Source organism: Apodemus sylvaticus, chromosome 8 (genome assembly GCF_947179515.1).
Source record: "Apodemus sylvaticus chromosome 8, mApoSyl1.1, whole genome shotgun sequence".
NCBI lineage: Eukaryota > Metazoa > Chordata > Mammalia > Rodentia > Muridae > Apodemus > Apodemus sylvaticus.
Genome location: NC_067479.1, coordinates 68,162,166 through 68,185,579, shown reverse-complemented (window position 1 = coordinate 68,185,579; position 23,414 = coordinate 68,162,166). Strand labels below are relative to the sequence as shown.

General features: G+C 43.9%; 2 protein-coding genes and 1 long non-coding RNA gene across 9 annotated transcripts in view; 1 reads left to right on the top strand and 2 right to left on the bottom strand.

Moving 5' to 3' along the window:
• The window catches only part of LOC127691458 (PHD finger protein 11-like), a 156,564-nt gene that overhangs the window by 28,392 nt on the left and 104,758 nt on the right, over positions 1–23,414 (bottom strand). Inside the window, exon 12 of one of the 5 annotated variants that reach the window (XM_052191305.1) lies at positions 2,210–2,522. The exons of the other annotated variants lie outside the window; for them this stretch is intronic. Within the exon in view, the coding sequence (XP_052047265.1) occupies positions 2,520–2,522 (3 nt within the window). The 3' untranslated portion in view covers positions 2,210–2,519. Of the gene's footprint in view, positions 1–2,209; positions 2,523–23,414 lie in introns of those variants that run through there. 5 annotated transcript variants of the gene reach the window in all.
• Positions 2,451–23,414, top strand: part of LOC127691462 (uncharacterized) — a 98,914-nt gene continuing 77,950 nt past the window's right edge. The window contains exon 1 of the long non-coding RNA XR_007979279.1: positions 2,451–2,549. This is a non-coding gene — a long non-coding RNA (uncharacterized LOC127691462). The remainder of the gene's footprint in view (positions 2,550–23,414) is intronic.
• LOC127691460 (PHD finger protein 11-like) lies at positions 2,569–19,499 on the bottom strand. 3 transcript variants are annotated; one of them, XM_052191317.1, is made up of 10 exons: positions 19,382–19,499; positions 16,799–16,920; positions 14,382–14,489; positions 10,882–11,015; positions 8,195–8,244; positions 7,513–7,580; positions 6,687–6,750; positions 6,032–6,157; positions 4,682–4,753; positions 2,572–2,852 (listed from the first exon to the last, which is right to left on the bottom strand). In XM_052191317.1, the coding sequence occupies exons 1-10, from the start codon at positions 19,422–19,424 to the stop codon at positions 2,632–2,634; spliced, it is 1,008 nt and encodes a 335-aa protein (XP_052047277.1). In that variant the 5' UTR covers positions 19,425–19,499; the 3' UTR covers positions 2,572–2,631. The 3 variants fall into 3 exon arrangements, with proteins under 3 accessions (XP_052047279.1, XP_052047277.1, XP_052047278.1); XM_052191318.1 differs by lacking the exon at positions 19,382–19,499 and adding an exon at positions 19,267–19,339; XM_052191319.1 differs by lacking the exon at positions 14,382–14,489 and having other exon boundaries at positions 2,569–2,852.

Here is a 23,414-nt window from a genome sequence, read left to right as displayed (position 1 = left end):
GTGGAATACTACTGAGAATTAATGTTTTCTTCTGATGTAATAATGAAAGGCAGGAAGTTACGTTTCCTGAAAGACACAAAACTGTATCCTTGAACTTATTAGAACAATGCTTGACAGTCCGGTATTTAGGATGCGTTTATGAAATTTCTTGAATGCCATTAATAAACAATCTCTAAGGCAGGCAGGCACAGTTGTGGTTGGTTTTCCCCTTTAGAATATAGTACTATATACCCTGAAAAAGGGAGGCAGTTGATATTTTGATGTAACATGGATTAATTTATGAATTTAAGTGAAACAATAAATCATCCCGAAAAACAACAAGTAGGAGATGATACAGTTCCTGGAGGAACAAAGAGATGCCCAGAGCTGGGAGAGGACACAGATGTTAAATGTGTAGTTGCTGTTTTGTGAGGTGAAGTGGTTTGGGATCAATAATAATTTTGGCTAAATTTTATGCTCCTGAACTATATATTTTTAAATGGTTGATATGGAGAAAGAACAAACAAAAAGGGGTGAGATATTAAATTTTGTTTGTTGCATTGTATCACAATTTTTAGCATTATGGATGATAGAGTAAATGTGAGGTACCACTCTGAATGTGTCAACTAGTTCTCAACTGCCTCATGATCGTATTTGTGTTAGAAGAGGACAGGCGAGCCATCAGATGGAAAAAGCCGCTATCCTTGTGACACATACCTGTTCTTAGAGGATAGGGCTAGCAACCAAGAGTACAATGTGATATGTAAAGATTTCAACATGGAAGTTGTACATGGGGGTGTGCATATGCCATGGCATCCTTGTGGAGGTCAGAGGGCAACTGGTAAAAGTCAGCTCAGCTGCCTGGGTTCTGGTATGAAGATGAGGGGTGTGATTATCCGGCTCATTTCTCAGTAATAACGAAGCAGCTTTCTTGTAGCAGTGTCCCCAGTATACGCCGACATTGTGAACACCAAACAACTGGAGCTTTTGTGCTGTAGAGTTTAGTGAGATGAACAGACTCCAGGTGAATGTGAAGCAGCAGAGGAAGCACTGACATAAACGTGTCCCAGCTGGTTCTGATGGGTGCTCGGATGACAGCCATTCCAGTTGATCCCCCGTGAAGTGGCTCAGGCTGCCCTTGGTAACCACAGTATTACCCCAGGAATGATTCCTTCACAAGTGTGTGTGAGCACGCATTACAAACCTGACACCATGCTGGGACACAGCTCAAGCCATTCAGACAGGTGCCATACTGTGGCCCAGAGGATCATGGGAGGAAATGAGAAATATAGATATGAGAAGGTCAAGGGTCAGGGACAGTGTGGCACACAGATCTGATGCCTACTGTCAGGTAGGGAAAGTCTTAGTGCTCCACAGTCCCTGCTCCCAATGGTGCTCTATTCAAAGAGCCCAGTTCTAAATGCTAGAGTTGGTCTTGAAGATGATTATGGGGTGGTGAGCTGTGATAAGTAGCCTGGTTCCTGGTGGAACCCAAGTGACCCAGCTGGTGGCTGTCACATGCAAGGGACATCAGGCATTTGGCCACGCCCATTGGGCCCCTGGGTCCTGTCACACACACACCCCTTAGAGAGGTCTATGACTATCAGTCACATAAACACCAAGTCCTCACACATGCAGATAAGGTATCTCCAAGCTCTCAGACAAACCCAAGAGAAGTCCCTGCTGTCAGACACCAACCCACCAAATCTGTATATAAGAATCTTATCTAGAAGGAATAAAGGTGTGTGAGAATTACTTCATCATGTGAGAGCTTCAGTTGTAAGAGCTGTAATACTGCCGCTTGTGAAGAGGTCTGTTCTCCCAAAACAGCACCTGAAGTTCCACTGCACTCCTCACTGGGTATCAGGCCTCTCATTGGCCCAACCTGGCCTGACTCAGTGCAGGGTGACCAGGAGTAACTGAGACAGCAATGGTGGAGCCAGAAGCAGCAGCAGCAGCGGAGGAGGTAGAGATGACTCCCCCCTTCTTGTTTTCACTCTCTCCTCTTTGCTTGAATCCTCGCACCCAGCTGGTTAGAGATCTCCGTGGAAAGCCTCTGGTACACAGGCCCACAGATGATGCATGCCCTTGTAATCACTGTGGCCAAAAGACACTTCAAAAAAGGCTGCAGTGAAGGCCCACAAAATTAGTAAACACAGAACAGTGTATTGTGTCTTGTTACAGCTGAGGACTGCTGGGGACTGTATTAAAGAAACTGTCGACTCTTCAGTGGTTTTGACAGCATTTATTACATGTGCTAAACACTGGGAATGCGGTAATGAGCAGAAACCCATGGTCACAGCGAGCAATGCACAGGAGTGAGTCTGCTCTACTGTGATGGAGTTATTAATACTGAGAGGAGACCATGATGAGACCTTCTGCAGGAGCAGAGGAAGCAAGAGAAAGCTCTAAGATGCCACAAAAGGATGAGCACAGGCTCTGGGGTTGCTGCCTTGACTGGGGTGTGTAGGGTGGGGAGGAAGACTTCCTCGATCCTTGGAGAACATGGAGGCCTGATCCAGTTGACTGAAGAACAGCTTTTACTGTCAGGGGAAAGCAGGACAAGTGAGGTGAGAAGAGACAAGAAACACCAGTCAGGTACTCAGCATGGATGAGCTGCAGCAGGGCAGAGTGGGAGGGACTGTGGATCTGTCACAGGCTGTCTCCTGAGCCTGCTTGCACTTCAGGAGACCCCTGGCATCTGACCTGGTGGTCCTCAGGAGGTAGCGAGGATCCTGAAGCAGAGCTTGAGTGGTCCAGGTCTCCATTGTCTTGAAATGAGGACAAGCTTTGTTGTAAGTCTGCAAGTGCCTCCAGCTGCTGCTTCATCTGCCTCTGCTTTCCTTCAGATTCACACACTTTGCTCTTGATTACTTTAAAAGACAGAAAGTGGCTTCAGTGTAAGCAGGGGGTTCATTAGAAGAGTGTACAGTCTCTAGGCTGGATCAGTTCAAATATATACCTTATAGTAACTGGGCCTCAAATGAGAAGACAGTGCTCTGAGGAGACAGTCTATCCCTATCTTTGCTGCCTTTCCTGTCTCATGATGGAACCAGCATGTGTCACATGACTTTGATACCTTCATGATACAACAAGGTTACACAGTGTTCATTCATTCAGAGGCTATAGAACGTGGCTGGCCTTCCAGTGACAACTCTTTCATGAGCACGTCTCTGGCTCTAGGGACATTTGGTACAGCCCAGCTTTAGATGAGATTTAGGAACAGAAAATGTTGACTGTAGAAACCTCCCAAGGTCATTTGAGTTGGGTTTAAATTGTCAGGATTGCATCTTTAATTTCTTAGTTGTCAGAATGGCTGCATACCTGCAGTTGGCTTGAAATGCTGGGCTGAACTGTTCAGAACAGAATGGCACTATAATGTTAGCAACTTGAGGTGCCTCATATGCAGTGTGACATTTTTCCAGACACATAGCTTTCATGCTCAGTGACACATGTACGTGCCAAAGAAAATATCGTTTTCTGAAGGCTGGTATTTTAAAGTTAGTCTTATTCACAAACATTCTCAAGTAACTTTTAAAGTAGCTTCTCTGCTGACTACTACTGATTATTACAGATTACAAATGAGAACAAGTAGTAGAAAATCAAAATGAGAGAGCCTGGGCAAACTGAGTTGACGCAGACTATCACAGAGGCAGGAAAACCTGCTCTCTAATTGTTTTACTGACAGGAACATACTAGAAAAGAACACTGTGGGGCAGTGTGTTCTGCAATAACAGTGGAGAAGCTACTCATCCCAATCCTGTGTGAATCTGTCCCACACCCATATCCAGAGGTGCAACACATGGAAGTGTTTAGTACTGAAAGAAGCCATAATAAACACAGGCTCCTTATGGCTTCTCTGACAAGGTCTCACTGTGTAGCCTAGGCTGTGAATCCTCCTGCCTCACCTTTCAACTGCTGGGATTACAGGTGTGTACCACAACACACAGCTAAACGCATCACTCTTTTGAAAGACGAGGGTTCCCTATTCCTGCCTGCATACTACCATTTAAAAGCAAAAATAAAACCAACCAAAAAAAAAGCTACTTTTTTTTCTTTTCCTGATTAATTCTTGAATTATAGTATTCAGTGCTTCAGGAGATGAGCTTTGAAGACAAACCTTAGGAAAAGGACCATACATCTTTTCAAGAGAGAGGTACGTGGGCTGTGGGATGGACCACTTATCCTTCCATCTTGCTGCCTTGGGGTGAGAGGCAGTAGAAAACTTCCTGAGCTCCACGCGGGCTGTGCCTGTCTACACAAGGGTCAGAATACTCTAGAGTAGAGTCAGAACCTTGGCTTGTTTCTGCCTTGTCAGTCATCTTTTCTGTATACAAATATATTTATGTCTTACTGGAAAAAAGAACAGTATATTCCAGCCATCTGCAAATAACTGCTGTTTTTATACAGTGGTCTATCTGTCTGTATGTCTGTTCTATGTCGGTCTGTCTGTCTCTCAATCTGTCTGTCTATATTTCTGTTTATTTTTCTATTATCTATGTCTTTCTGTATATATACTACTATGGGGTCTTTTGCATGTTTTTTTTTCCTGTCCCTGACAGGCCGCTTTTGTAATGGGCTTTTTTCATTTGACAAAACTGTCTTTGAGAAAAATGTTCACTACCATCTGCCATTCTGATTGGAATGATTGGAATGATAAATGTCTCTAAAGCATATGTTCCTGAGTTTCTGAATCACCTACCTTCTTGGAATTTTCTTAATGTGTCTCCAAACAATCCACATTCAAACAGTAAGGTCTCGATCCCTTCATAGTCTAGAGAGAGAAGCAATTTTCTGTGTTAATTTTTATGTGAATAAATCACATGAGGACAAGGAGAAAGTAACCCCAATAGGAAGAGAGCAGATCAGAGGAGGGCAGCTCAGTGCAGACCCGGCAGGGACCCGGGCGAAGCATCAGCTCACTGTCTCTGTGCAGCTGAGCCTTCTGGGAGGGAACACCTGGGTTCCAGAGAGCCCCCCAGGTGATTAGGAGGCACCCACAAATTTGAGAGTTCTTAGTCTTGAGAAAATTACTAAATTAAAACAAAGGAGCTCCTTGAAATGTTTACTGCTAATATATCCTTTGGTTTTGTCATGACTAGCATGTGTGTGCTGTGGGAGGGACACAAATAATATTTCAAAATAGCTTTACTTGTGTGTGTGTGTGTGTGTGTGTGTGTGTGTGTGTGTGTGTGTGTGTTCTAGAGTCCACATGAGTGTCAGATTCCCAGGAAGTTGAGGTCCAGGCAGATGTAAGCTGCTAGACATGGAAGGCAGGAACTGAACTCAGGACCTCTTCAAGCGTATGTGTTCTTCACCACCAAGCTATCCCCTTCACCCCTGTTATAATTTTCTTAAGACCCTGGATTTATTAAGGAATAGAATTTGAGGCACATCAGAGTTATAACCTTGCTGCTGAGTCACAGCACCCAAGTTGTGTGACTTACAACTGTCTATAATTCCAGCTCCAGGGGATCATACAGTTCTATTCTCTGAGGGCACTTAGACTCACACACACACACACACACACACACACACACACACACACACACACTTAAATATAATAAAAGTATACCTTAAAACAGCAGCTGCAGCTGGGACAATAAACTAACAGAACACAGTTTCCATGATTTCTCGACTCAATTGTGTGCACCCCTGACAAGGGGCTTTGTGGACTCCGAGCATTTTGGAACTAACTACAGAATCTGTAACTTTCATATCTTCTTGATTGGTTAACTTAAAGTCTTTGGACTATTTTTTATTTTGTGTATGAGTGTTTTGTGCCCATGTGCATATGGGTACCATGTGCATGCCTAGTACCTGGACAGGACAGAAGATGGTGTTGGGTTCCCCTCACACTGGAGGTAGGGGATGAGCCACATGTAGATGCTGGGATCTGACCTTGAGTCCTCAGCAAGAGGAACAAGTGCTCTTGACCACTGAGCCATCTCCCCAGCCCAGGATGTGTGTTGCTAAAGAATGGGTTAAAGAAGGCAGGGGAAAGCACGGAGAGCATGTTTTCTAGAATGCACTTACATCTAGATTTCAGTACCTGACTCTGAGGCAGTCTCATCCATGAATCTTCCATGAATTGAATCCACTTTTTCTAGGATCTGTTCAAATAATTCAGTAAGAAGTCCTGCTTCCTGACATTTCTTAAGAAAAGAAGCTTTGGCAGCTGCATCAAAGAACAAAGAATGCATCTTTAGGAGGAAATGGACAGCTATTTGAATCATGTGGTCACTTTACACTTTACCAGTTGATGGGTGAGCATACTTGTCTCATTTTTCTGTTTCTCAAATAGTAAATGGTCCAAAAAAGAAAATGTTTCTCTGCTTATAATAACTATATGAAGTGATGTGCTTTTGTAAAATTTACTTCGAATGCTTGAGATAACAGCCCCTCGTATTTGTCCCAAATTTGGCATAGTAAGGACATTGCCACCTGTCACTGTGAGGGGTAGCATACCACAGAACTGTGGCCTCAGGCCTTTTTAAATGTGTCTTCTCACACTGAGCAGAAATGGGCCATTCCAGCTCCAATAATTTTGATACAGTAGAGTTGTAATGGATTGCATAGTTATAATAAGGATTTATGTACTTATCAAGTACATATCAGATGCCCACAAGAATAAAGGTCAAAGCGTGACAGCATTTCTATTAATATTTGGAGGCCCCACGTTTGCACCGCCATCACCGAGAACAAACCTGTGCGGTCATCAGGCTCTTCCATCATGTGTCTTTTGGAGCTACTGAACTTCATCTTTTTTGGCTAGAAGAGAAAACCAAGATTATACTGACTTTTCATATTGACTTGGAATACCACACAAAATAAAAATGTTCTGTAACATAATCAAGTCTATTAATAAAATCTAACAAAAATGTATTAGATAAACTTTCTCTTTCAGTTTGGCCTTGATGAACTCCTGAATCCAAATGGTACTCTCAAATAGCTAGGACCTGTGGGATATGCTGTTTGTGGCCTGAAAAACATCTGCTGAACACGAGGGAGAAATTGTTGCCTGATAGTAATCAATGTATAGAAACTGATATAAAAACTGTTTCAAATCTCTCCAAAATCATTTACATTTTATATCTACTAATCCCGAAATTTTAAGTTAGAAATTTGGCTAAGTGTGGAGCAAGTAGCTGGGAAACACTTGGTTATGAACAAATGTTTGTCTGTACTCTCAGCCCGTTAAGACTAAGTGTTGTGAAAGGACACATGTTTTCACTAGCATGGTTCAAGGAATGATTGGCAGAAGCTGAGGGAATGATGTCATCCCCTGAGCCTCTAGCCTCTCACCACTCTTCAGTAAGCTTCTACCATGTCAGAATGAACAGTACTTCCTAGTGCAACATTCTCCCCACGATGCCACCCTAAGTCTAGCTTCAGCTCCATGAGGAGAGAACACACACGAAGGATGGTGTGCAAATGCCATCTCCTCCAATGACTTGAAAACTGTTCATCTCTGATATTTAGAATTGTAAGTAAGGACATTATGTAAAGAGTTAGTTCTCTAAGTCAAATTACCTCTGTGGGAGGGCCTGGTGAGAGGCGTTTCTTCCTTCCTCTCTTCTTTTTCATGCTTGGGCTATCAGCTAAAAGAGAAACCATTTAAAGGTTGGAATATGTAAAGCAAGGTTGCTGAGTACTTGTGATGCACACCTTTAATCCCAGCACTTAGGAGGAAGAAGCAGGTGGACCTTCTAGTTGAAAGCAGAGTAAGACCTGGAACAGCCAGGGCTGTCTCAAATGTGTCTGTCTGTGTGTGTATTTGTGTATTAATATATATACATATATATGTATATATGTTTATATACATATATACGTGTGTGTATATATATATATTTGCACAAGAGAGTCAGAGAAACAGACACACACAGACACAGACACAGACACACACACACACACACACTGCTGTCCTCATTCCCTATCAACATACAATGAGAGTGAGCATCACTTTAAGGGTACTTTCCAGTGAGTTAAAAACTAATGACAATGACTAGAGATGGCTCAATACTTGCGAGCACTCACAGCTCTTTAAGAGGACCCAGGTTCGGTTCCTAGCACCCACAGGTTACTCACAACCATCTGTAACCTAAGGCATCCACACAAACAGGTGCACATAAAAAATTACAATTGAGAAGAAATTAGATCATCTCAGGTTTTCCTTAAGGAATTAGCTTTCTTTAAACTCACTTTAGAAACTTACCACTTTCGGTGGTCTCTTCTTGTTGTGGTGCATGTTCTGGGCAAAATACTCTGAAAATACAGAATTTGAAAGAACCAATGAACCTTTTACTTTGTAGAGAGCCAACTTTGCTCTGCATCCCCAGTGCGGGGAGGGAAGCTGCATGCCACTACTCTGACTGAAGCATTCATTTAAAAAGGAAATGTGCTCAAGTCTATGTCAAATTGTCAACCCACATCCAATGTGGGTGAGGGTGGACACTGTCTTTGTGCCCTTTGAGCAGGAGAAAGAAGACTTTAGTCTCTGAAGGTATGAATGCTGGGTGAATATTCTGAGCAGTCCTAGTTCCTATGCTGTGATGAGAGGCATCTAAAGAACTATGGTCTAAGGTTTGAAGCTTCAATCTGACCACCCACAATTTTGCTGACCTTTAAATAGAGTATTTCCAGTATGGTTAATAAACATTTTAAAGCTATCTCTGTAATTTCAAGGCCAGTCTGGTCTACTTCATGAAACCAAACAACCACTCTGGAAATCAGTCTAGGGGTTCCTCTGAAAACTGGGTACCTCACTTCCAGAAGATCCTGCTATAGTACTCCTGGGCATATACCCAGAGGATTCCCCACCATGTAATAAGGATACATGCTCTACTATGTTCATAGCAGCCCTATTTATAATTGCCAGATGCTGGAAAGAACCCAGGTATCCCTCAACAGAAGAGTGGATGCAAAAAATGTGGTATATCTACACAATGGAGTACTATTCAGCCATTAGAAACAATGAATTCATGAAATTCTTAGGCAAATGGATGGAGCTAGAGAACATCATACTAAGTGAGGTAACCCAGACTCAAAAGGTGAATCATGGTATGTACTCACTAATAAGTGGATATTAACCTAGAAAACTGGAATACCCAAAACATAATCCACACATCAAATGAGGTACAAGAAGAAAGGAGGAGTGGCCCCTGGTTCTGGAAAGACTCAGTGAAGCAGTATTCGGCAAAACCAGAACAGGGAAGTGGGAAGGGGTGGGTGCGAGGACAAGGGAAGAGAAGGGGGCTTATGGGACTTTCAGGGAGTGGGGGGCTAGAAAAGGGGAAATCATTTGAAATGTAAATAAATTATATCGAATAAAAAAAAAGAAAAAAAACAAAAACAAAAAACAAACAAACAAAAAAAAACCCTTTATCCAGCAGGGACTTCAGTCGCTTTCGTTTGATTATGTGTGTAAAAATGACTGTCAGAGTAAAGTGATTTCTTTGTGAATATAAATAACAAATGTGAAGTTCTTCCATAGGTTTCTCAACAATTCAAATATAAAAAGCACTGTTCAAAACTGGATGAACTTTTATGAACAGTAACAAGCTGGGGGCTGTGGAGATGACTCTGCAGGTGAAGGGACTTCTGTCAGCTCTGACAACCCCAGTTCCATGTCTGGGTCCAACAGGGGATGCAGAGAGCTCATTCCCACAAGGTGGGAAGACAGACCTATGACCTGGGGATGTGTGAGTGAAGGAAGGCGTCTTCCTGTTGGAGAGAGAACAGGCCTGGACTGGCTCCTGTCTCTTGTAGGACATGCATGCTGCCATTACAGATGAGGCTCTCTCAGGGAGAAGAGCCTACAGAGAAGATTTAGAACGTCAAACAAACTCTTGAGTAACTTCTTTTTCCTGTCATGTGCAAAACTGTTCCTGGTGGTGTCCCATAATCTTGTTCTCACGTGAAACTCATTTTCATAAACTGAACTTGAGAAGCATGCTATGGACCGTGAAAGGCAGCCTGTTTTCTGGTCGAGCTAGGTTTAAACCCCAGAGACCCAGCAGATAACTCTGCAAGGTACAGAAGGCATTTTCCTGACACACTCCTAGACACCAGGCTCCTGACACAGGCCTCAGCTCTCCATAATTCTGTGGCCATCAGTCATGTGAGGCAATACCCCAAACCCCTTCACAGGTAGAGGATGTGACCATAGATCACATAGCCTCAAGACAGATCTCCATTTTAATGAGGTACCTAAAGGCCTGAAGGGCTTAGCCAATTAAGATCTCCTCATACACTCCTCCTTGAAAAAGTTATTTAACCTCAGGCCTGCCCTGAGAAAGTGGGGTACGGTTTCACTCATCACTGCCATGACAGTAAATGATTTAAAACCATGGACTGCCTCTTTGCATTGGGATCCGCTGTGGGGAGCAAGGGAACAGGTCTTCCTCTAAAGAGCCACATCTAGTCTCCCAAAGAAGGCTTCTCAATGCTTCCAGACCCAGTTTCCACCAAGCCAAGCTGTCCACCTGAGCAAGCCAAGGACACTCTCGTTGTCCCTGAGGGTCCCAGAGGGCCTCCACTCCATTCTCCGCTTTTCTGCATCTTACAGCTGTGCCTGCAATGAATGTCCAAGAGCTAGGACCTGACATCCCTGGCCTCCATGCAGCCTGGAACCCACAAGCCCAGCGCCTGGCAGTTCTCCAGGTACCTCAAACTGCACCTCTTCATCCCCAGAGTAGGTTCCTGTGGCTTCTCACAACCCTACACCAACCCAGCAGTGTGGAATGTGTGCAGTCAAACTTCCTGCATCTGACTCCATGAGTTGCCCTAGCCCTGTGGCGGGCAAGACATGGGCCACCATTTTAACCCACAGTATGTCACAGTCTAGCTATTCCTTACACACCCCCACCCCTCCATCATGGGGTTTCAAAGCTAGTTGGTTACTTGTAAATTCCATGGTCTCCATCAACTTGAGGAATGGCTTGGTCCTTTTTGGCACAGACATAGTGGTAACTCTTCTTACAGTGCGATAGGTCACATCCCACTGTGGCGCCTCCTTCATTACAGAGTGAGCACTTCTACAGAAGAACAGATCATAATGGCTTAGTAATGGTTCTTTGTTAAAAGGTAAGGATGTCATTAAGCATTATTTAAGCCCGGAGCAGTGTGGTTTTGTCCTGGATATCACTGGCATATCCCAGTCTTCATGCCCACAGAAAAGGTCACTTAGATTTGACAACTGATGAGGAAGTTTCCACAGAACTGGAGCCGACTGGAATGGAAGACTGACAGAGGTACATCATGGTCAGCTGCACAAAGGCAAAGCATGGAGGAAACATTCCTAAACAAGAGAAAAATTTTTTCAACAAAGTTTTCTTGGAGAGTGATATCCAGAGGGGAGGGTTCCCTTTCCAAAAGAGAAGTAGAAGGAAGGTGGAACTGGGGGAGGACTTTCGTGATGGGCTACTGGGAGGAGGGGAAGGCCGATATGGCTTGTAAAGTGAATAAATAATTTTTAGAAGAGTTTTTTTAGGCAAAGCTAGCTATCTTCTTTAACCCTGGGCATGGAGTTGGTTGGGGGACTTTGAACCTGACATCAGAGCAGTTCCTATTGTGCTACTAAACATTGTGATCTCAGCTGGCACTTTTTTTAAAAAAGATTTTTCTATTTATTATATATAAGTACACCATAGCTATCTTCAGACACTCCAGCAGAGGGAGTTAGATTTCATTACGGATGGTTGTGAGCCACCATGTGGCTGCTGGTATTTGAACTCAGAACCTTCTGAAGAGCAATCGGTGCTCTTAACCACTGAGCCATCTCACCGGCCTTGGCACTTTCTATGACTTCCTCTTAGACATTTCTCCCTTGGCTGGTGGTACCTGCTTTACAGGGTTTCTATTGAAGGTAATGTGAAATAAAGGGGTCCTATTGTGAATGTATAGAAAGTGAACGACACTGAAAACACAGCTGAACAACAAAGTATTTCTTTTGAACTCCTGTTTTCATTTCTCTACCTGGTGTTACATGGATGCGGGATAGAGACACTCAGGCACTGTGTGGCTATAGGAAGCTTCTGTGGACTACTAGAGTCTTATCCTGTGATGACAAGCAAGCCAGCCATGACCAAGGCTGATTGGCTCCATCCTTTGGCTAAGGATGTCTAAGCCCAATGAGGCCACTCTATAAAGCAAGATACAGCAGTCATGGGATCCCAGGTAAGGGTCCCATCATAACACATAAGAAAACACACATGGAAAAGTCAAATGCAGGTGACTAACAAGATTAGCATATAGGTAGAGTTCCAAATCAAAGCTCCTGGTGTATAGCACTTATTTAATTGTGGAGGAACAATATCACTGCATGAACAGGGAAACACTTAAGACTGCTACCTCAAATACACTTGCTGCCAGTTCTGCAATAATAAGTCCTGTGAGAGGGCAGAACTTCAATTGACAAAATGCCTACAGAAGACTGGACTGTAGTCAAGCCTATAAAGGATTTACTTAATTAGTGGTGGACAGGGAATGTGTCAGACTATTGTGGATGGAACCATCTGTGCTGGCATCCCTGGGTCCTATAAGAAAGCAGACTGAGCAAGCCATGTGTAGCAAGCCATTACGCCGGTCCCATACATGGCCTCTGCCTAAGTTCCTGCTTCCAGGTTCCTACCCTGTTTGACTTAATTCATGAAGGACTATGAGTTAGACATATAATTCAGATAAACCCTTAAGTCCCCAACTAGCTTGTGTCTTTGTGCTTCACTACTACAATGACAACTCCAGTGTAGACACTTCCATGGGGAATTCCTTACCTTTCTTTCCACACCTTGAAAGGGTTCAAAGGTCCTACTATATGAGGAGCCTTTGTGTGAGGATAATACTGATCCCCCACCCCCACCCCAAAGCATGTGCACAGCACTTCTGTTACTGCCTGGGCACTGGCCTCTCTCGCCCATGAGGTGGGCACCCAGCATTTGTGTAGAAACCAAGGTTCTAGAAGCACTTGTCATTGAGTGAATAGCTTGCACCTCATGCGCTGTTCACATCCCTTTCTGATACCCTGCACTTTCAATGCATCTCAGTTTTTCAGTAGGAAAGTCCATGGAAACACTCAAGGATAGCAACTGCTTTCCAATATTCTATTTACTCAACTGCCCTCATTCTGCTTGGGGCTGTTTCTATTTGGCAAACTCTACAACAGTGGTTCTCTAGTTGTGGGTCACCACCATTGGAATATGTATTTCTGATGGGCTTAGGAACTGGGAATCAGTTCAGAGTCTAAATCACAGTTATAAAGGTCCAAAAAGAATAAATTTATGGTTGGTGGTTCCTAAGACCAGTTGAAATATGTATTTACTTTTGAAAAGTTCCCACAGGTTGAGAGAGAACGACTGCTCTAAAATCCAATGGTAGCTTTCCTTAACTCTTTTCATAAACTGCCTTAAAACCAATTAGCACAGAATAATAAAAATTATGTTTTAGTTGATGACCTGCCACTTTCTAATTAGAAGGGCATAAGGCTGCTGGAACAGATACTAATACTTTGTAACCTAACATGGGAGAGTGTCTCCAGTTGACACCTTACTGTGGGTGTGATCAGCCATACAGAATTCAGACTTGCTATCCTGTTTACTCATCTGCAAATGGCCCTTTATAAATGTATCCAGGAGACACATTTGACCTCAGAGATACAGCCTTACCCGCCCTTCCTTCCTGGTGAGGCCCCCCGATGCCCTCAGTTCCCAGGCAGATGCTGACAGTGATGACCACCCAGAACTGGTGCAGAGAGGCATGAGGCCACCTTGACATTCAGAAGGCATCTTGCACCATGTCAAGGATAACACCCTTTACTCTGGACGCTGCCTGCAGCTCTGTGGCAGCAAGAGGACCAGCTAGCTGCTTTGGGGCAGGAGAGCAGCAGGGCCTAGGTGGTGCTGGTGAGCTGCTGAGTTTGGAGTTAGCTCTGCTGAGGTGACAGCAAGGACTTGATATAGCCTGTGTGACCAGAGAGTTTTCTCTCAGACAGAAGCATCTCAGGCCTGCTCTCCTGATGTGTGGGACAGTCGGTTGTAAGCAGACAGCATCCGCTGAAGGAGTGTCTCACAGTCCACCTTCCAGCTCTCCACGTGTCTCAAGCCCTGCCTTACCACAGACTGTTTTTAGATGAAAGATTCATTTTTTTTTTTATTTTTACTTCTGTGTATGTGTATCTAAGAGACCAAGTGCATGTGCCTATGGAAGCCAGGGGTGTCAGAGGCCCTGGAGCTGGGGTTACCAGGAGTTGTGAGTTGCCATTTGGTGACTGGGGACCAAACTCAAGTCTTCTAGAGGGACAGTGAGAAACCTTAGGTGCTGAATCCTCTCTCCAGGCCCACGATAGACTGTCCTTTGACTGTAGCCACCAAGACTCATAATTTATGAGTAATAAAACATCAACTTACCAATCTTCTCCCTCTCCAGATCTCTTTCTTTACTGATTTGACATCAAAGTTTCTAGTTGTATTAGGTGTATCATGGACCTCACACTCCACCAGTCCCGAGGAATACAGCTGCAGGATGGGAAAAACCCAGAGTGGGTGTGAAGTAGCCCTGACCCACACAAGGCAGCCAGCCATGGTTCTCAACAGGGCTGCAGGTGAGCAGAGTGGACGGTGGCCCAGAGCACTGGCCACTGTGCAGCAGATGAGCAGACACCAGCCATGTGACTCCTGTGGGAAAGCTCAGTGTGCGCACACAGTTGTCCTTGGTGACTGCTCTCTGTTGACCTGGAGTCAGGTGGACAGTGCTCCTCCAGCACTGTTCTCTGCCTGCGAACACAGAGCAGGCTCTGGCTATGGTGGAAGCCAAAGCAAGGGACAGAGGCCACTCCTGATGGCTTTCCAGGCCTTCTTCTTAGACTTCAAGGGCCATGCCTGCCTCCACAACCATATCACAGGCCTTCACTCTTGTTGTTGTTGTTGTTGTTGTTATTGTTGTTGAGACAGGGTCTACTGTCGCCTAGCTGGGCTGGAACTCACAGAGTCCACCTGTCTCTGCCCCTGAGTGCTGGGACTAAAGCCATACACTAATACATGGGGATTTTATGATGTTTTTTGAAAAGACGAGATCTAGTTATACATCTCAGTTTACCTGGACCTTGGTTTTTTTTCCTTGGTTTCTAAGCAGTGGAAATGCATGTATGGGTGACCATGGCTAGCACCAAACTCCCTTGTGTGTTTTACAGCCACAAGTCTCCTTCCTCTTCATCGGTTTTAGAGGATATTGGAATAGCTCTGTGGTTCAGCACGTGTATTGTTTCTTCCAGTTTTCCACAGCATCTATATCCAGCTCCCAGCCCCAGGCCACCAGCTCACAATAGTCCAGCTCCAGAGGGTCACACACTTGTATACACACATACATTAAAATCTTTCTAAATTTTTGTTAAATGTGTGTAGGCATGTATGTGTGTCTGTGAGTGTGTGTGTTTGTGTTCTCTGTGTATCCTAGTGTGTTCATATTCATGAGTGTGTATATCTATGTGTGTGTTGTGTGTCTGCATGTAGAGGACAGAGATTTACTTTAACGGTCATTCTCTACCACTCTCAGATTTTTTATGAAAATGAGGGTTTTGTCTGCATGTATGCATGTGTATCCTGTGCAGGCTGGTTTTTGCAGAGATCAGAAGAAGGTATTGCATCCCTGGAAGAGGAGTTTCAAATGCTTGTGAACTCACCCCCCAGGTGTTGCTTTCTACCTCCAAGTAGCTAAAGTTCCTGAGGCACATAAACTTAAGCAATCCTCCTGCTTTCAGTTGAAGGTTAATGTCACAGATACAGATAAAAAAGAAAGAAAGAGAGCATGAAAATGTGAGGAAAAAAAAGGTGTGATACTTTCATGGGCAGCGGTTGTTTATAAGAATGAGGAATCATGATGCAAACGTTCAGAAGTAGTTCTATCCTCCCCCCATGATTTGGACTTAGGATCTCTGAGCTTCTGCTGCTCTGCTCCAGTCGCAAGCTTAGTGCATGGAAATGTTGGACTTTATTGTGACTAAAAGTTGCTCTTTGAAAGATAAAGAGAGAAAAAGCTGGGCCAGTGCTAATGTCTGATTTTGATTGTTAATTTGTACTGATATAAGAGAAGGTTCTTGCACACTCAGGCATACAGGACAGATGATACATAATTTAAAACAGGTCTGTTCTGGCTGGTTTTGTGTGTCAACTTGACACACGCTGGAGTTATCACAGAGAAAGGAGCCTCCCTTGAGGAAATGCCTCCATGAGATCCAGCTGTAAAGCATTTTCTCAATCCAAGGGGGGAGGGCCTCTTGTGGGTGGTACCATCCCTGGGCTGGATGTCTTGGGTTCTATAAGAAAGCAAGCTGAGCAAGCCAGAGGAAGCAAGCCAGTAAGTAACATCCCTCCATGGCCTCTGCATCAGCTCCTGCTTCCTGACCTGCTTGAGTTCCAGTCCATTGGTGATGAACAACAATGTGGAAGTGTAAGCTAAATAAACCCTTTCCTCCCCAACTTGCTTCTTGATCATGATATTTGTGCAGGAATAGAAACCCTGACTAAGACACAGGTCTGAGAGCTCAATGTGGCTATACATACACACATCCTAAGTGTCTCAGCACTCAGGAGACTGGGGCAGAGAGACCTCAATGATCATGTCCACCTCAAAGGCCCTCTGTGCATGAAGACATGATTTATGTGATGATAATCTTCTATAAGTGGTCTTCCATGGTGGTTGTGAGCTACCATGTATGTGCTGGGAAAGAAAATTTGTTCCTTTGGAAGAGCATCCAGTGCTCTTAACCACTGAGCCATCTCATCAGCCTTTAAACATGTAGTTTTAAAGTTATTTACCAGTAACTTACCAGACAGTTTTCATGAGCAGCTATATTTGCTGATGGTGCAAAGTATATCTGACTCCACTCATGGCCTTCAGGGCAAAGGGCACAAGTTCTTTTTTCCATCTTTTCTATAACTGGACAGTCACCTATAAATAATATCCAGGTTAAAACAGAAAAGCATTTATATGGCTTTGATAGCTCCTCCAACTTAAAGGAGCAGGCAAGGCCCTCTTCCTATGTAGAGTCTTAACTCCTGGAACAATTAAAAATCAGCAGTCTAACCAGTGAATTGTAGCATCTCTTGTGTGGTACAGCCTCTCCTTAATATTGAAGACCAGTGCTGTCAACAGAAACAGAACAAGCCACAAAGGTTGGCTATGGTATCACCGAGAAGCTTCTAGAGGCCTTACTGAAATGAACACATTTGAAAAATCTCTGATGATGTCTGAGAGCTGGACTTAACAATGGGGAAAGCTAGGAATGTAGAGCAAAGGTTGATTCCATGTCTATTCAGGGGCAGGTTCACCTCTGGGGCCATGAGCTCCCTTGCCATGGGATCTTGGTCAGACTTACAGTACGAGGCACGCGCCTCCTCCTGCTGGCCCTAACTCCAGTTTAGAAATCAGGTGGTCACCCCTATAGCACGCTGCCACTCTTGTGCCCAGGAACATATCTTGCCATGCTGGTTGTTATTGCAGCTCAGTGTTCACAGCTGTGTGAGATTGTGGATTACTGTTCTTCTCCAAAAAGCTACATGGCTCCTTTCAGTACTAGGAAAGCTAGCCAACAGGGAAGAACCTCCTAGTTATTGCTTAATTTCTCTGTGCTCTGTGCCTAATGATGTGGTGTCTTTGGCAATTATTACCAAGTTCTTACCTTGTCACTGTACAGTGAATAAGTGTCTGTGGAATGCTCAGCCATGAATGAGACAACTAGCAATCATACCACTGACCCCAAGGCTCAAGGAACATGGGGGAAGCTGGGATGGAAGGATGCATAGAAAGCGTCCTCTAGACAAGACAGATGCTGTGATCATAAGCTCAAAGCAACAGTGTTTGCAGCCAAGGTTGCCTGTGAAAGGCCTGTATCGGATCAAACCAGTTAAAATTCTAGCTGTATGGTGGTAGAGGTGGGGAGAGGGGCAGCACTCACTAGCATCCACCCCTAACTGAAGAGATCTGTCAGATAATGGTTTCAGGGGGAGGGTGTGGGGTGCGTTGGTTTTACTGTAGGGTGTGGACCCTGTTAGGCCTACCATTCTTCTGTGGTTGAACACAACACACACACACACACTAAATGTTCACTACAATCTGAAGGTAGTAAACTAAACTAGCCCAGATGGAGAAACAAGCAAAGTAATAGTTGAGAAACACAAGATAAAGATTGTCAACAAGGCAGGAACAAGATGAAGATCCCAATGGATATGCCAGAACACCCCATGTCTGTACAGGACACTAGATATACAAAGATGAAAATTCTATAAACTGTCCCCATGGAAGTTTAAAGCTTGATACAATCTCAATGTATGTACATATAGGAATACATACATACATACATACATACATTCATACATACATACCAGGGTATAGAGTAATAGCTCTGTAGACAAATGTTCTTATTTCTCTTGCAAAGGATCCAGGCTCAGTCCCTAGCACCTACTTGGTGACCTATAAACATTTCTATCTCTAGGTTTAGGAGGGATCCTTTGCCGCCATCTTCTAAACACCAAATCATCAAGTACATGGAGGCTATACAAACATTTATGCAGGCAAGACAGTCATACACAAAATAAACATCAAGAATATACTAGTTGCAGGATGGTTATAGGCTGAAATAAATCACTAGTCAATGATAAATTTGGCTGTAGACATCTCTACCAAGGATAATGGATCCCTGGGTTGTTTCAGGGATGGAAGGATGCTTTTGTTGAAAATAGTGACTTCACTTGGGCAGTAATCACTGCTATCACTGTTGCTTGAAAGGGATGAGAAGGCTTGGCATTAGTGCCTTCCTATCATGTCTGTATTTCCTGCTTTAACCTTTTGATCAGGTTTCTACTGAAGAGATAGGATTGGGGCAGGGCTGTGCTAGCCTGTCAACACCAGCTTTGGTGTTATTCCTGCTGTCCTCTGTGCATTATTTCTGTTTCTTTACCCAGACAGGACTTCCTCACCATTCCTGAGTTCACCATTTTCTAAGATGGTTCCAGAAGCCTGTGGACCACAAACCTGACAAATACCTGGATCATCATGCTCTTAACGATAAGAGAAAACCATCTCAAGGATGGATCAGTATTCTCCATCTGTCCACAATGACCTGCACTTCCTTTCCAGATTGCCAGCATCCCCAGTAAAGCCTAGGCACCTTTCCCAAGAGCATATCCTCACTATTCTCTTTACAGTGCAGAGCTTCCAGAGCTTTGGAGAAAGGACCAGATGTGGTGGAACAGGCCAGCATAGGGGTTTCATGTTCCTGAGGTCCCCAGTACTCACAGCTTTTCCAGATATTTTAAGCCCAGCTCCAACCCTCAGCAGCATCCTGCAATATCCATGGGTTGGGGGCAGTGAAGTGTGGCATGTTCCTGTGGGCCATCATTCTAGTACTCACCTGTTGAGACTGGGCCGCATGGCTGAGCTGTCTCTTGGGCCATGACAGGGTACCTGCACTCATGTGAGTGCGACTGAGTTTCTAGTTTCTGGTTTCCAGCTTCTACTTCTAGCTTTTAGTTTCGTTTCTCTAAATCTGTGTGGTGAAAGCAAAGACCTAATTGGCAGGAAGTGCTTGCGCATTGAGAGCAGAGGGAGGGCAGATTTTCAACTCTGAATAGTCATTTGAAAAGTACTCAGTTTGGTTTCTCTGCCAATGTGATGAAAATCAGGGCCAAAAATAACGTAGGGGAGGAAATGGATGATATGACTAACAGGATGCAGTCATCATCCAGAGAACAAGGAAGAAAGAAGGCACAGGAGGCTTTCTGGCTGCTGCCCTTGGGTCTTTAAGCCTGTTGTGCAGTACAGCCCACAACCACCTGCCCCGTGCTGCTGCTGCTGCTGCTGCTGCTGCTGCTGCTGCTGCACACAGTGGCCTGCGCCTCCCTCCACCAACTAGTAGTCAGGAAAATGCCACACAGGACACTCTGATGTAGTCAAACATGGAGAAGGGTTTTCTTACCAGGTGTGTCAAATCATCAACCACAAATAGTCATTAAACAGCTGGAGAAAAACCATACCAGACACCCCTACTGTGCCTGTGCTTAGTTTAAGAAACAACTGGACTGTACTTCTGAATAATGTAACACATTGTTTGCCTATGTGGGAGTATCGCTACAGGACACAAAATTAATAGGTCCTACACCCAGGTGACAGGAAGGAGTCTTTATTAAGCACCCATGGGCTACAAAGCACCACAGAAATGTAGATCTTTCAGTTCCAGCGACAAAGAGAAATGTCCACGTAGGCACCAACATACAGGAAGTAGAATTTTAAAAGTTCATTCTTTAGTGGGGGAAATCAAAGATAAATTCTAGAGGGCATGCACTCTAAGAGGAGACAGCCTATGCCTGGCAGGATAAAGGCAACTAAACAGGGCAACATGGACAGCCTGGGCAAAATGCAAGGTCCTAGCACAGGATGGCAAGAGCCTTGGGTCAGTCCTGGAGAAGGCCTTTCTCATGCTATCAGGAAGAAGAGAGGAGCAAGGTCTGTGCTTCTGAGGAAAGTCTCTAACCTCCAAGATAAAGACCAGGCATGTATGGGGGAAACAGACACTTAGGAGGACAGGGGCCTTGAAGGGAAATATTCCATGAATACATGTGTGTGTGTGTATATATACACACAGTCATTGAAATAGTATATTAAGCTTTTACTGCAAGTTATTTTGTGTGCATTTTAGACACGTGACATATAGGGCAGTTAGAGTCACTTCAGGTTAAAGTAATCTCTTCTATCACGTGGGTCCCAAGGTCTGATCAGACTGTTATGCTTGGCAGCATATGCTTTTGCATGTTGAGTCATCTCTTTGGCCCACACCTAATGTCTTAAAAGACGAAGTACTATTAAAGCCCAAACAAAACAGGATTCTTAAAGGGAATCTCCTGTAACCAAAGTACCTTCAAGACAGAGTCAGGCCAATCTCTATGAGCTACATAGTGAGATCTTGTCTCAAAACAACAACAACCCCACAAGAATCCTAAAAGAAGAAAAAGAAGCTCTTAGGAAGAAAATTAACATGGGCTGAAGAGATGAACCAGTGGGTAGAGCGAGAGAAGTATAGACACAATTCCTGACTTCTCCTTCCATTAGTCCATAGAGTCAGGGGTGGGATGTGCACCAGTGACCACAGGACTTTAAAGGACAGGGACAGAATGGTGGCTGGGCTTGATGGCCACCCAGTGTAGACTTTCTGAACAGATCAAGTTAGAGACTGATAATGTGTGACACCCAATATCTATACTCAATCACATACACTAAAAGAAAAACAGTGCAATTGTTGGGGGCAGGGCACAGATTCAGATGGAAGATAGAAGACAGGCAATTCAAGAGTGGAGAATGCAAATCTGGACTTGCTCTTAGTAAAAGACTCTGAGGGGATGTGCATTCATTTGTTGCCTTAGTACAGCTCTAATGTATGATTTGCAACTCAGTGTTACTTCCTAATGTGCTTGTCTAATACACACTGTAACCAACAGATCTCTAATTGGTATTTAAAGCCTGGTCAACAAGAAAGTATCATGTTTAGGCCTGGAACCTAGCCAAGTATTAGGGCTAGTAAAGTCATGGATATTAGAGAAAAACTGACAATTGCCACCTTATCAAACCAGCATAATCCCTAACTACATGGTAAATACGTGTCCTTACACCCATAGATGAGTATCTCACCCTTCATCAAGGAAACTTCCAAAAGCAGATGGAGATCCTTATATCGAACTACAACTGACCAAATTACAGCTGCAGAGCTCAGCCCCAACTAATGCATCACATAATACAACTCCTATGCCTAAGCATCATTGTGGAAGAGGCAGAAGGACTGTTGAGAGCCAGATGAACAGGATGTCTGCTGTGAGATGGTATCTTCTAGAATTGAGAGAGAGGTTACAGCCATGAAGTCTCACCAACATGACATGCTAACATGGGAAGGGAAAAGCGCAGAAGGCCTCAACCCTCCACAAAGAACTACAGATAACACAGGAGTACTGAAAGCAGAAGAAATAAGTCTTCTCTAGGGATGAACACATCAATTGGTCATCAAATAGCAACCTTGAAAACCACATACAAGTATCATCATACAGACTAAGCACAGTGTATTTATTTAGACATGAGTGCTCCGGGGCACTGTGGGAGCTATCATTCTTCAGATAAAGACCCAAGACACACTCAGTGCTCTGTAGGAATGTATGAAGGATATTTGCTTCTTGTGAGCCTCTTCCACAACGCTGGATTCTAGATAAGTATATTTTACATGTGAATTTCTTATACTTGACTGAACATTGAGAAAACATGAAAGGTTAGTTGCTTTTGATTTTTTAATTTTGATGAGAGGGTTTTTTTTAACTTGTATTAAGAAAGTTGGTAAAACATCCCTGGACCTTTGTCCACAAGCTTTCCTGCCCAGTGCTCCCTGAGGGCTGCTCACCATCACCACCTTCCTGTGGGGGCACCAGCACTGTGCGGGATCTTAAGGAAAACTCTTGAATATGCTTTAAATCCACTGAAACAGTCAAGATATATTTAGGTTTGTTGTGCTGCTGTTAAAATGGAAAGAGGGCTCTCAGCAGGTAAAGGTTCTCATCACTAATTCTGGTAACTTAACTTTAGTCCCTAGCATCTACATGATGGAGAAAACATATGCAAGTTGTCCTCTGATGGCTACACATGTACCATGACTACACACAGGCACACAATAAAAAATATTAATAAAAAATAAAAGATTTAGGTACCTAGAGAAGTAACTAGATCCTGAGAAGCTGATGATAAAGGAGCTTCGCTTGGAAGAGGAGAGTGTTACAGAGATTAGAGTCCTGATTACCCAACAGTGCTTCACTAGGGTTGTGTTTGAGACCATGGTGCACACTACCCTCCTCTCTCCCTATAACTACTCACAAACACACTCTACACTGCTGCTCTTTTCTGACTTGATGTGATTGTCAAAGCCACCCTTCTTACAGGACTCCATAAAATGCTCACTGTTTTCAATGATGGGAGGAGTCTGGGCCAGATTCCATCAAAACTTAATTGAATTTTCACTTTCACCTCTCCAGTTTTTGTTTTTATCTTTTTATAATTGTGTTAGGAATCCATCTGTCATACATTAAGCTAGGGCTCCCTAGTCATGCTTTCCCTTAAATGACTAGATCAGGCTGGATGGTGACTGAGGCACCAAAGACAGGCAGGCGGGTTGACAGACAAGATAAATAGCTACCAGAGCTCAAAGCGCTCTTTCTGATCATGTCACAGCTGTTGCCTGGTGCATTGGTAAGTGACAACTGCATCCTTGGTGGCAGTTTCCTGACCAAGATGATGTGTGGACATCAATTCAATTTGCTGTAGCCAATCATCTGTAAAACCACAGTCCTGTAGACTTAGTGCCTTAAAGTAGTAACTTCAGAATATTTACTGGTGTTCTTACTTGAAAAACTTCTCCA